The sequence below is a fragment of the Callithrix jacchus genome, chromosome 5, assembly GCF_049354715.1.
Source record: "Callithrix jacchus isolate 240 chromosome 5, calJac240_pri, whole genome shotgun sequence".
NCBI lineage: Eukaryota > Metazoa > Chordata > Mammalia > Primates > Cebidae > Callithrix > Callithrix jacchus.
This window is the reverse complement of record NC_133506.1, coordinates 16,557,833-16,571,429: the sequence shown is the minus strand read 5'-3', so window position 1 is coordinate 16,571,429 and position 13,597 is coordinate 16,557,833. Positions and strand designations below refer to the sequence as shown.

The window sequence follows — 13,597 nt, the reverse complement described above, 5'->3', positions numbered from 1 at the left end:
ATCGACACCTAAGGAGCTCGTGCTATGACATGAGACACCAGGAGCAATGCTGTCTCTGCAGTGATGTCATCCTGACTTCATGGCAGTGATGAAAAATCGAATTTACTAACTGACTCAGCTCTAATTGTGTGTGTGTGTGTGTGTGTGTGTGTGTCTTCCTCACTCTGCACTAAGAATTAGAGGACGGCACTGTATCTCTAGTCATTCCTTACATAAACAAATAAGTGAATAAATAAAGCAAATTTCAATGGAATAGAGACAGGTAAGCAGATGTGAGCAAAACCTGGTCAATAAATAGGACCTTGGTGACAACTCTTTACCCAAATATATGCACAGACTGAAAAACATTCTTGGAAAGGCATTTACAAAGCAATTGTTTAAAGTTCATATGGATTTCCCTTCCCTATTAGTCTTAGAATGGACATTGGAGAAGTGAGCTATACACAGAACGAATGCCTTTGGCCAACAGAGCACTTGGATGTCATTTCCTCATGCATTGGGTCCCAGCCTTTTCTGGTTCCTCTTTCTCCCCTACCGAGTTAAGAGCATTAACTCATAAGGAATCAATTTCAGATTTTGTCAGTTTATCCCAATGAAGCATGCTTCTGTTGTAATCTAAGAAATTATGGCTCACAGCAGCTCACATCCATGCATATGCTAGAGCAGAAACTGTTATATTAACAGCAGGCATTGAGGCCCCAAGAACAAAAGTTATGGGATATGCAGAGAAAGAGGATTGTATGTTGGACCATGGAATGCCAGGCAAGGGAAGGCATGCTACACCTTGTTTAGGAAATCAATGCCATCATGCAATGGAGCCCAGTATTCTAGGAAACAAGGCGATCCATCCCTCTGGTGAGAATGCATTGTTTTAAAAACAAACAAGCTGACAACAACAAAAGAAACCATCTTTCTAGGCACATCCCTTCTTACATCTCCATAAATAATATTATGGAAGAAGACAGATAACCTCAGCACTGTTATGTTCACAGTTGGCCACTTTATTTCTCTTCCTTATTAAAATTAAATTTTTTGTTTTAAAAATAAGTTTGTTGGTAAATATTTGACCTCATGGAGATGGGGCAAATCCATATGAATTAAAAGATGAGAGATAGAAGGGATTCAGCTACAGAAGAGAGAAGAGATAAAATTAGGAAAGAAAGGGAACTCAGACATTTTTTGTGCCTTTTAAAATAGACATATATGTGTGTATTCTGACAAGGTGCTGCCTGAAGTGTGATCTGTGGATGGCAGCATCAGCCTCATCTACACCTGGCAACTTGCTAGAAATGCAGATTCTCAGGTCCCTCCCTAAATCTACTGAATCTACTGATCCTGAGGTGGAACATGTTAATCTGTGTTTTTAATAAGACTTCTGAGTAATTCTGATGTGCTCAAGTATAAGAATCACTTTACCTAACATGTAAAGGTAGGCATGTTAACATGTTTGCACATCAGTAAAAAGAAAAGTACCCAGGTCCCACTAAGATAGAAGAATGTTCAATGTTTCAGATGTCCTCCCAATTAAACCCTGCTGAAATTTATCAGAGGGTATGACATTCATCAGACCATCCTGCCTATGGAAAGCCAAAGTCAGGAAAACCAACTCCTAAAATGGATGTATCATAATCCCCTATTCTGAAAATTACATTCGCAGCATATAAGCATGAAGCCTAGACAATGTGAAATTTCATTTGTCTTTGCTTCTGCTCCACTAGATAACAATCTTCAGCTCTCTTTAAAATCTTCATGCTTCTAAAAGGTAACATGAAGTAATCTGAGTAATCCAAAGGCAAGGAAACAAGTATAAGATTTGTATTAGAGACAGAAAAGTATCATTTTCATATGAAAAAACAAGAGGAGAAGGGTCATTTCCAGCTGATCTCACAGTAATAAGGCTGCAGTGGAGTTCCACACAGACACAAGCACAGTGAGGCGAATGCTTCACATCTCTGAGGAACCATCAGTTTTCAGTCAGGTTTTGGGGAAGCAATGTACTCAGGTTATTCACCGCATGGTATCCAGTGCTTTGTAAAATGAGATTCTAAAAAAAAAAAATAGGTGACAGAACTGTGTCCAAGTAAGTAAGGAAGAGATAAACAGAGCTCCACTATTACGTCCTCACTGGTACTGAGAGGAGGCATCATCTGGCTTCAATCCAAGTAGCACTGGGAGAGATGAGTGTTAACATAAATAATATTTTTAAAATATAAAAGGAATAATTGGCAATGAGAAGCTTACTCATAAGACTAAATACCCTCCTCTCTCTTTGCCTGTTCCTTAAAGCATAAAGATCTTGTAAAAGGAAAGAGATCACGGGTCCTTTTAAAATATTCTTTCAACTGCACAAAGAAACAGATCAGGTTGAGTCCCGATATGATCCTATGATATGTGTGAGGTGGGGGAAGATTACAGGCAACAAGAAAGTAAACCCACTTCTTGATTCCTGTGGTCTAAGACCTTTTTCCTGTCTTCCTTATTTTGATCTCTCTCTCATGCCCTCCACCCATCTCCCAATTCTGCAGGACCCTAGTTATCATCTTTGTAAGAAGTCAAACAGAGAATGAAGGTAACACTAAAAATCGATTTTGCTTCTCATTAGGAATAGGGAGAGGGGATGTAAAACTAACCAAAGCCAAGAGATTTTTCACTAGTCTTGCCACATACAAGCAATTGAGCTAGCAGTAGTGTCACACCATGTGGCAGCTCACATTAAGTTCCTCTGTCATCCCTCCTGGACTCTAGTTTGGTGTTTTCATGATACAGACAAAGAAGAGTTCCCTCAGTCCACTGAACGAGACTAAGAGACATAGATGTGGCAAAATTTTAGCTCTGAGTGGTGGATTTCTATGGCTAAATTCTTAATGGAGAAGAACAGAAGATATATGTCGCTCTCATATTCTTCCCACTCACACTAAACATTCCAAAAAGGAATCCAGTAATCCACTAGGACAGTGATTTATAAACTTGAATGTGCAGATAAATCACCCAGATATCTTGTTAAATTCAAACTCTGACTCAGCAGGTCTGGGTGGGACCTGAGACTCTGCATTTCTAATAAGCTCCCAAGGGGTACTGATGCTTCTGGCCAATGGATCACATTCTGGGGAGCAACGAACAAGGAGATACCAAGAAGCCAATGAGGAGTCAGGTCTAAAGCTGCTACTGAAAAGCTAGTTAGCGTCACTTGCATGGAAAGGGAGGAGGTTATATCCTACAGGGTGACCAAGGCAGAAAATGGACTATAGTCTCTCCACTCCTTAGAGCACCCTAAAGATACACATTGCTATATGAATAAAAACTTTCACAGAAAGGGTAAAGAGATTTGCAATCTGGAAGATGGTAGGAACCAGCATGCCTTTTCCTAATATAAATAAGGTTTTGGTTTTCCTACTATACATCCTAACTGGTTAGTGGCCATGTATGTGTCTCTAGGCTTTTGCTTTCCTCATTGTTTCTCTGGTTACCTTGCTGAACTCTCTAATACTTCAAAACGTTTTTCCATTGAATTATTAATATCAGGGTAGACAATGAACATCTGCAAACGGAACTAGGGCCTTGTCCTTTCCAGTGTTTATAAGACTTGCTTATTTCTTTTTTTTCTTTTTTTGGTCTCATTATATGAACCAGTGGAGTGAAAAAACTTGAAACATTTTCCAGTAAAATAAATATTGTATTGTGCTCAAAAGATTATTTAAAAGTAGAGGCATCTGTCTGATACGTGGAGTAGTACTTGCTGTTTCTTGCATCAGTGCATTTACACTTTAGTTAACATAGTTTCTAAAGTGCAGCCTCTATAAATTTGAAGCCACTGAACCTTCACAAGGAACCTTCACAAGGGCTTCCAATGCAGTGATAATACTGGCTGGTTGAAAATGGCTAAGGCATCTTGAAAATTTTTAGGTTTAAACTTTTGGAGTCATAGACCCTTACATTCCAATGCCCATTCCTTTCTTGAGTGAGTGCTCTCTCTCCTTTTGTTATCATGTTTTGAAGTTGTTCTGCCCAAGGGGTGTTTTTGATTTTGGAGATATAAGAGGGGCCAGGGTAGGACTCAAAAGAGGGGGTACAAGGAGCAGGCAGAATATTCTCTACATTTGACAAGCCTTCTTCAAGCAGGCATTCATGTTTTTGTCTAGTTCTTCCAGTTGACTTCACTAGGATAGAAAAGGAAGAAATTCAGGGCAGACACTTGGATTAAAAAGAAGGGCTAAAGACGTTCCTGAACAGTCTTACAGTCTCTATGACCTAAAGAAATCTGGAATCACACTGATTCCATCTGTCAAACCCAAAAAATTTAAAGTACTTCCTTAATGTTAATGAGACAACAAATACAAGGAAACACTAAAACAACAACAATGAAAAACTATTGTCTACTGTAATAGTGAGGGATAAAAGCTTGACAAATAACAAGTCCTTTAAGAAAGAATCTGAATGCCATAGCAAGAAAGTATGGCTGACGATATTTTCTAAAAATTAAATGTTATGTCTTAGACTTGTAAGAACTACAGGACTGATTATTGGTTACACCAACAAAAACAACCCATAAAAGGAAATGCATCAGATAAGAGCCTATAAATACTGCACTTAGCCTCAGAACCTCAGTTGTTTCATCCTTTGAACAGTGAATGCAGCATTAAGGCCTCTGTGATGTTTAATAGAGGGCTGGTGCCAGCTTCATCCCAAAAAAGCACAAGAGGCCTTATCTTAAAAAGTGACAAATTGATGATGTGGTGGATTTTCTCCTTTACACTAAACTATCTTCCCTCTTCACCTCAGCAAACCTAAGATGACCAATGAACCAAAGTGCATGAAGAAGCCGAGGGACATAAAACAAAACAAAGCAAGAAACCAAAAAAACAAAAGGCAGAAGAGGGGGAAGGGGTTAAAGAAACAAAACAAGGCAATTTAACTTCTGAGCAGCTGTGGCAGAAGAATGTGGATAATATCTGGGTAAAGATTATGAACACTGTATTTGTATGAGTAAAAACCAGTGGAGTGGAAAAACTTGGTAAAATTTTAAAGTAAAATAAATATTGTATTGTACCCAAAGGATTATTTTAGAGGCATCTGTCTGATATGTGGGTAGTACTTTCTCTTCCTTGCATCAGTGCATTTACACTTTAGTTAACATAGTTTCTAAAGTGCAACCTTTATAAATGTGAAGCCACTGAACCTTCACAAAAAAAGAAAAGAAGATGTAATTTGTTTCTACAAAGTGGCAAATTACAGTCTGCCTTTTTATCTTAAGATAATACCTTGTATCTGGCACAATACCGTCTTTTCTAGTCTTTTCTTTGTATGCGGTTGAATGATTAACTTAAATTATTTTGAAACAAAAGCATACTGTCCATCTTTCATTTAAACTCTTATTAATGTGTTAGAAAAAAAGTGAATTTTCCATTTTGGATTAACAAGAGTCCTGACGGGTTTCACTGAAGGGAAAACGTTTTTATATGTATAAAGAAAAAAGCAGTTCATTTTAGTTGTAAGAAAAGTTGCAAACTTTTCTTGCTCTAAAATATTTTTCCATTGCGCTTAAGCAAATTTTATCAACCAGTTTTGGTTGTTAAGTGAATCACATTCTAAAATTAGCTCTGAGCTTGTTATAAAAAGAAAAAGTACAAATTTAACCTGCAATCCTATTAGCTTAATATTCAAGATATTTTCACCCAGGAACTCAAGTGTTTTGCTTGTTGTCAAAATATTCCATTTAAGCCAACATATTTTTCTTACATGCAATCCATTAAAAGACAAAAATAAAACTTTCCAATCCATGCAAAGGTATGAGATAAAGGTAGCAATGGAGAATCCAACTACAGTGTAGTAAACTCAATCCATTCTCTATTTAATTAGATCAACAGAAAAGAAGTATCTTAAATATCATCTTGCAAAAACACAGACACATGTACTTAAATGAATATATTATACAATTCACTCACACACACACAGAACCAGAGCTACATATAACAGCCAGAAACCAACAAAAAGCGGTGTGCAAAGCCAACATGAAGGAAGCAATGAACACACAGGGAGGCAGCTGATTTTTGCACCTGGTAGAGCCATAATGGAAAGATCAGCAGGTCAGAAGCAAAGCAAATAAGGGCATATGATGCAGGCATGCAATGAGGACACCAGAGGAGACAAGCCACTGCACACAGACTTTATGGAGTTAATGTATGAAAAAGCTTACTTCATTTAGAAAGCTCACTAATTGGTCTACCGTTAAATAATCAGTTTTGTCTCCATTGCTGAAAAGAAATTTATTAGAAAAAGTAAGTTTTTGTATATGATGCTACAGTAGGTACGATTTACATGTTGACATTTGTTGATGACAATTCTAAACTTATTTTCTAACTCTGAAGTAGTGGTGAATTCTTAAAATGGTCAGAGACTGTTCGGAAGGGGAGGAAAATAAAAAACCAACAACAACAACAAAAGAAAGAAAAACTCCCACTAGGTCATAGAAAATGTCTGCAACTCTTTTTCTACTTTTCTTTTAACCATTTTCAAAAGATGTTATTTCAAAAACAACATGTAAGTCATCCATTTGAAATAATTGGAATGAATGAACTTCTCAAAAACATATTAACATTCCAAATTGAATCTAGTTAGTTCACATAACGGGTTAATACCTAAAGGAGCAGGTTAAAATTGTAGGTAGTTAGTAAAGCCAACGCAAAAACAGTTCCAGGTGCTGCAATAAATGTATGTAAAAGTTTCTCAAAAACTACGAGTGAACTTTTACACTGATAAACTATGGGGTGAAAAATGTAACCCTGACTAGATATTCCTAGATACTACCAATATACTATATTAAAATAGGACAAAAATGTTTTAAAAATCGAAAAGGACACTGATAATATTTATATGACACTTTCTCATTAGTGGAACTTACATTTTTTTGAAAAGATCTTCTATATCTGTCCGAGGACAAATCTTTTGTGTCAGTTCATAGAACTTTTCATAAGTAAATGCCGCAGGCTCAATTTCATCATTCTGTAAGGAATAAGAGCATGTCAAGAATCATAGAACTGTTTTCTTCCCTTGGAGGGTGAAACTCCACAGGGCCAAGAAGCACAGTGAAGACCACTTGGACTCAGGGTCCTCATCTCTGATTCCTGCTGACAGAAGCCAGGAGGCCAACTTCCAGGCACTGCCAGGCCATCTCACTAAAAAATAGTGCGTGTACATCAGTGTTTCTAGTTATCATCCTGCCAGATTTTATGTGTGCAAATACCTGGCTACAGCTGGGCTTGCTCTGGGAAACACCCCAAAGAACACATATAAACATTTCCTCCAACTCACCTTGAGGGAGAAAAGTGCCTGCCTGAGGGATGCTGAATAAATTAAGCCCAAGGTTTAATTAGGATTATGTTGTAAATTTTCACCTAACCACGTGAAGGGGCTTAGGGTAACCATGCAAGATTTTATTTTTCATACTGAAATTTATATTTCAAATAGGACTTATTAAAGCAGTAACAGGCTTCAATCTTTCTTGAAGTCAATACATTAATTTCACTTATTTTATATTTGAAGGGCCATGAATACAAATGGTGTGGAAAGAGATGCTTCACAAAATATTGCACAGCCATCTTGTAGAACTGAATACAGTTCATTATTCATGCTAACGTTATGCCTGGTTGAGGCAGTGTTGGTGAGTTTCTCTAAAATAAAAGTTATGTAACAGAGCGGCCTGGGCTTCATTTCCTTTTCTAAGAAAGGTGACAAAAATCATTTGAAGCAAACTATCTACATTTTTAGAAATTTAGGTTAAAATGCCCAGGAAACACAAGAAAGGAAGGAAGGGAGGAAAAGAGGGAGGGACAGAGGAAGGGAGAGGGAGGAAGAAAAAAGAAATGAAAATGAGCTGTACTATATGTCACTGAATCTAATGCCAAATCTAATTGAGATCAGTTTAATATAAATAATCTAGCTCATTACATATGAGAATATAAACAAAATGGTTTTAGAAACATATTATTAAGTTTATGAATACCTTTCCACTGGGAAGACCTAACTCCTTGAGTGCTTGAAAGATCACTTTTTCTGTTTTTCCCGATGCAAAGGTTCTAGTAATACTAGGGCAGAAAAGAAAGAAAGACACATTCGAGTTATTGTTCATTATGTTTTCTCTGATGCAAAGATCCAGGTCCTACTATGGAGAGTGAGACTAGGGGAAATGGAAAAGGAGAATAAAATTACTTCCCATTTCTAGCTGTTTTTCATTTCCCAAACTAGCTCCTCCAGTGTCGCTCTGGTTCCCGGAGCTGGTTATGCTAGTGATGCAATGTGAATCTAAGACCAGGGGTCTCCTCGCGCTTGTGAGAACAAGGGGCACTGAAGGGACAAGGATTTTATTTTTATTTTTTTTAAATTTATTATCATTATATTATTTTTTGACACAGAGTCTCATTTTGTCACCCAGGCTGGAGTACAGTGGTGCTACCTCAGCTCACTGCAACCTCCGCCTCCCAGGTTCAAACAATTCTCCTGTCTCAGCCTCCTGAGTAGCCAGGACTACAGGTGCATGCCGCCATGCCTGGCTAATTTTGTATTTTTAGTAGAGAAGGGGTTTCTTCATATCAGTCAGACTGGTCTTGAACTCCTGACCTCAGGTGATCCACTCACCTTGGCCTCCCGAAGTGCTGGGGTTACAGGTGTGAGCCACCGTGCCTGGCCTAGGACATACATTTTTGGACAAAAACAATGATAAATTCTGATGCTACCAAATTGTCTTCTTATGAAAAAGGAGTGTGGCAAATGAGACAATAGCTCTAGAACAAAACCTCACGTTGACAATATTTCAGTCTGGAACAAAGGAGGCAGCCCCTTACAACTCAACCGATGTCTGCGGTTGTCCTTATCCTGTTTCACACACTTAACCACAGTTGACACAGGCATGACCAGACATATTTTGTTCTTGTTTTCAAGCTAAGCACCCTTCAGCTCCTCTGAAATGTCAGCTGCCTCAAGGATTAGGGACTTTATTATGAAAATGATGGGTTGGTTGAGGGGAAAGGGGAACAATTATCTAATGTTTCAACAAATATTGGCAGTATCCCAAGACACAGTATTTTTGAACAGCCTTTTAAATAAAACAGTGAACATCAAAACTAGTTATTCTTAATGAACATACTTCCTGGTGATGATAAAAGTAGGAGAGAGAGACTCTCCATTGTAAATGCGTTGGTGTCACTCAGAATGAAAGCTATTGAGGAGCGGACTTGGTGCCCTAGAACTCCAAACTTGGCTCTGAGCCATACCTTAGCCACCAAGGAGTCTCCACTCACTCCCTGACCGGAAGCCCAGGTAATGTGTTACCATAATCACTTTAACTCAACATTCAGAAGTCCAGCTTGACTTGAGGATAGAGTTTTACTTCTATCCTTGAAGGCTGGCTTTGGAAAGCCTCCCCTGTGAGCATGGGAGGATGTTTAACAGCATCTCATGCCCTGCATTTTTATATTTTCCGCCATCCATGCTAAGTAGAAGGCAAGCTCTCAATGTGAGTGCTGACAGCCAGTTCATCTTGGTGAGTGGGAGAAAGCACCACTTCAGTGGCAGAGTAGGACTTCCAAAAATAGACTGGGGAGAAGTAGCTTTAGGTAAATGAATTATGTGTTCATTCAGGGCTTTATTGTTTCATGCCAGGTCCAAGAATACTTCAAGAAGTACATTTTTAGGAGTTCTTGAGACAGTTGTATTCAAATATAAGGAGGCCTGTGAATTCTCTAACAAGTCTACAGACATGGCAGAGAATACGTGTGTGACATCAATAAATGGTTAAGGTTCCTAATACAGAGGGTGCTATGTTTATATTTTTCATCTCTAAAGTTCATGTAATTTTTAGATATCGAATTTGGGGTAAGACACACATTTTCTAGCCTTTTTAATTTAGGGGAAAGTAGCTGTTCAGGGTGACTTTTATTTCATAAAAAGTATGTGTTAACCTAGCTAGTGAGACTCTGGCAGGATCCAGCACCCACTATCAGGAGAAGAATCTCTGCAGAGCAATCTCAGGGGTATCCCAGCTAACTGACACCTCTGTTAGGTTTGGACATGCCTGGCACAACAAGATGAAAACTAATCAACATGGGCATGAACGGAGCAGGCATGGATCCTGAGCCTTTCTGGTGAAACACAATCTGGGTACTGACAGAAAGGGAAGAGCATATAAGAACTGAATCTTTTGGCTACGGTTTGGCCAGGTGCCAAGAAGTAGAAAGTAGAAGAATGTCTCAAGGGGAAGGGAGATGGAGCAGGGCAAGAGGGAAGATAATATCATGGCTGTGTTTCATGGGAACACAGAGTATTTACAAAGGAACTGTGATTTCCTCAAATCTCTATATAGCCCTGTGTCCACATAAGCTTAGTGCTTCACAGCTAACTGGTACTCAATGAGTTTTTGTTCAATCAAAATAAGCCACCGCCCATTCCCCCAAAAGAAATGCTACAAAAGCAAACACCTGTGAGTTGTGACCAGTCCTATTAGAGTCCTGGTTAAATTCTACTCCAGTGGACTTTGCAGGTGGCTAAAACGGCGACCATTCTAGAAACCAAGGGAATCCCACCCTTTGCTAGCCAGCACAGGGTCTGTAATCCACACAGTGATTTTGACACCACATTCTGAAAGTCAGACAGAACTATTGAAGTGAAGGAAGGGGCTACTGCCCCAGTAGAGTCATACCCTCCTCGTGGGCTGTTGGGCCTTCGGGACGTGAATGGGTGGGCTGATTATGCAGGAGTGCTTCCATGACTGCACTGCAGTTCTCAGCCTTCTTTAACACAACCATTTTGTTTGGGATCTCCTCCAGCTCCTGCCCACAGCTACTGTCTGGCTACTCATTTCCCAACTTTCTAGTCATTGGTGTCCACTCCAGGTTACGAGGGGGGAGGGAAGGTGGTGAAAGAGAAGTGTTATTTCCAAAACTTTAGTCTGAGTGGGAGGATAAACTGAGTGTGAATTTGTGAGTTTGAGAGAAAGGAAGACTGCATGGGTTATGTACACAGCAAGACAAGAGAGGAGGGAGACAAAAGGTAAGACTTTTTTCATGTGTCATTCCTGTAATTTTCTGGATATTAAATTTTGGTTTAATGCCAAAGCTATGTAATCATTGTGAAGGCAGATCTCTTTTAATGTTACCGACAGTACACTAATAGTTTCCATTTTAAAAACACCAGAATGATAGTGAAAAAATAACATTTAAAAAGTGTTTATTCTTCATATCCATTAAAACATTCACAATTTCCACCTAACTCTTGGCAGCTCATTCACCAATAGAGTTATCTGAATTTTTGGCATGCAATCAATTCTCCATTAACTCTAACTGCCTTGAAATCACAGCTGTCTTGTGTCAAACACCTGTTAATACTGGCAAGCACCAAAGAGTCCATGTCAAAGAGAGCTAAAGAAGATGCCAAAATATCTAAGCTATTTCTATAAAAAGGTGGTAATAATCTTGTATGTGAACATGTTAGATAAAAATCACTGGAATCAGAAGTGACTTTGAAGCTTATATGACAATGGCTTGACTTGTAGGATACATACAAATGAAAGCAGAACTGCTGGTTTAAAGTGCTTTGATCACAATCTATGTATCTCTACTTTGCCCATTTCCTGAACCTTATCTTGGAAGAAAAAGCAGGATAGTAAGGCATGTAAAAATACAACCAGCCTACATTTCTATTCTTCACACCGCTTTGTGCTGTGTGATTTTAAATAAAAATGCAATAGCTGTAGGGTACTGGGATACATTAAAATAATTGTTCTGCTATTGCTCAGCTGAGCAAAGAATTTCAACTAAAATAAGGATAAGCATAAAGTATCGGCCAACAACCATCGGTCAAGACTGCTAACAGGGCTTCTTCTGAACTTCGAAAGTAGACAACAAAATTGACTGGGCTACTAAGTCATTAAATAAAAGCAGAGACTCCTACAGATAGATCTGGAAAGACCACAACAAATGCATGAGGTCTGTGACTCAGTAAGCCCTCAATAAAGGGTTAAATTAAAAAAAATATATTGCCCAAGGTTTTCATGACTTCTAAGCTTTACATTTTCTTGATATTTCAGTGGTTGCATAGATGCTTTAGGTCGTCATGATTGTTTAATACACAGAATTGAGAAGAATGACTTCTGGGACAATTCTGTTAAATGTGAAAAAAGTAATGTCAAAGTTGTATGGAGATAGTCTCACAGGGATGCAGAATGAAAGCTGAAGAGCAGAATGAAGCTGCTGGGCAGGGAAGGAGGCAAAGGAGACTCAGAAATGGCCAGGAGCCACCAGCACCTGCCAATGCTCAATGCATCCACGCAGATGCTGTTCCCTCGGTGACCTTGTCATCTCTGAAAGACAGATCAATTCTAAGACAGGATTTCACCCAGCACTTCTGGGTTTTGTTTGTTGTTATTTGTTGATTTGCTTCTTTGCTAAAGGGGTGTCCAGAGAAGAAGTCAACATGAACCTGAATCTGGAGAATCCTGGAAGAGAGGGTTGATATCTGGGGAACCTGTGTTTGATTCTGGTTGTGGGCTTAGGTTCATGAATCCAGATACACACCTATCTTCATGTGAACAGCAGATGCTCTGGGGCCCAGCCCAGCTTCTGGAATTTCCATGAATACTTAACACAAACACCAACCAAAAAGTTACTGGAGAGTTTAGTAAAGAATTCCCATCACTACTGTGGCAAAAGTTGCCAACTGTACCCAGAGACCATGTGCAAACCCTGACCCCTGGAAAGAAGTGAGAAGCAGAAAAGAGGGACGCATGGGGAATCCTCAGAGGGTGAAACCTCTCCACCTAAGTATTAAAGAACACATGTGGAGGATGCATCTGGTTCATGTTTTCTTTACTCTTGATTCCACCCAAGTCTTTTTATTCTTTGTCATTGTTACCTGGGTCAGGACAGCTCCACAGAGTGAGTGGTGTCAGTTACAGTATACACAGAAGTAGGCAGCATGAAGCCAGAGGAGGAGCCCCATCTGCCCTGAGCACCAGAGGAGCAGCAAAGCCCAGAATGAAAATCCTCTATTCAGAGGCATCACTCCTCAAGACACGGTCCACACCCTTCCACAATAGGTGCACAATACAGTCTTCTTTAACTTTAGCTAACAGTTGGTCAGGGCAAATAAGCAAAATAAATGTGAATCTTAAAAACCAACTTATTTGCAGATTTAAAAAAATAGTGCTACATTTTCAGATGTTCTTTAAATTGTCAAAGTACCTCTTTTGCTAACTATCTTGACAAAAAATGCAGCTTTACTTCCATAAAAGATTTTTACAAACTGAATACAGCATTTGTCAAAGAAATTGAAACTCAGATTCCAGAACTCTTTAAAGCATTGTATACACATATACTTGTGAAGGGTTCTCTCTTTGGATTGGAATCACAAGGGTTGACCCAGGGCATGGACAGCAGACAGGAATGGCTACTTACCTCCTAACCGGAATTTTACCATTTGTGTTGGTCATAAATGCCAATTTCATCCAGCTGCAAAACAATAGCAATAACACTGCCTTAATGTTTCTTAGGGGTAACAGCTTCAATTCTGTTAAGAGCTTTAAAAGAAAGTTCATTCAAATAAGAACATT

At 38.9% G+C, this 13,597-nt stretch overlaps 1 protein-coding gene across 9 annotated transcripts in view; it reads right to left on the bottom strand.

Annotated features, from left to right (window-relative positions):
• PLCB4 (phospholipase C beta 4) overlaps positions 1 to 13,597 on the bottom strand; it is a 397,376-nt gene that overhangs the window by 91,803 nt on the left and 291,976 nt on the right. For all 9 annotated transcript variants that reach the window (XM_078371334.1, XM_078371335.1, XM_078371336.1 and 6 more), the window contains 4 exons: positions 13,443 to 13,496; positions 8,000 to 8,081; positions 6,899 to 6,999; positions 6,194 to 6,251 (listed from right to left, as the gene is read on the bottom strand). In XM_078371334.1, coding sequence (XP_078227460.1) covers positions 6,194 to 6,251; positions 6,899 to 6,999; positions 8,000 to 8,081; positions 13,443 to 13,496 — 295 coding nt within the window. The remainder of the gene's footprint in view (positions 1 to 6,193; positions 6,252 to 6,898; positions 7,000 to 7,999; positions 8,082 to 13,442; positions 13,497 to 13,597) is intronic.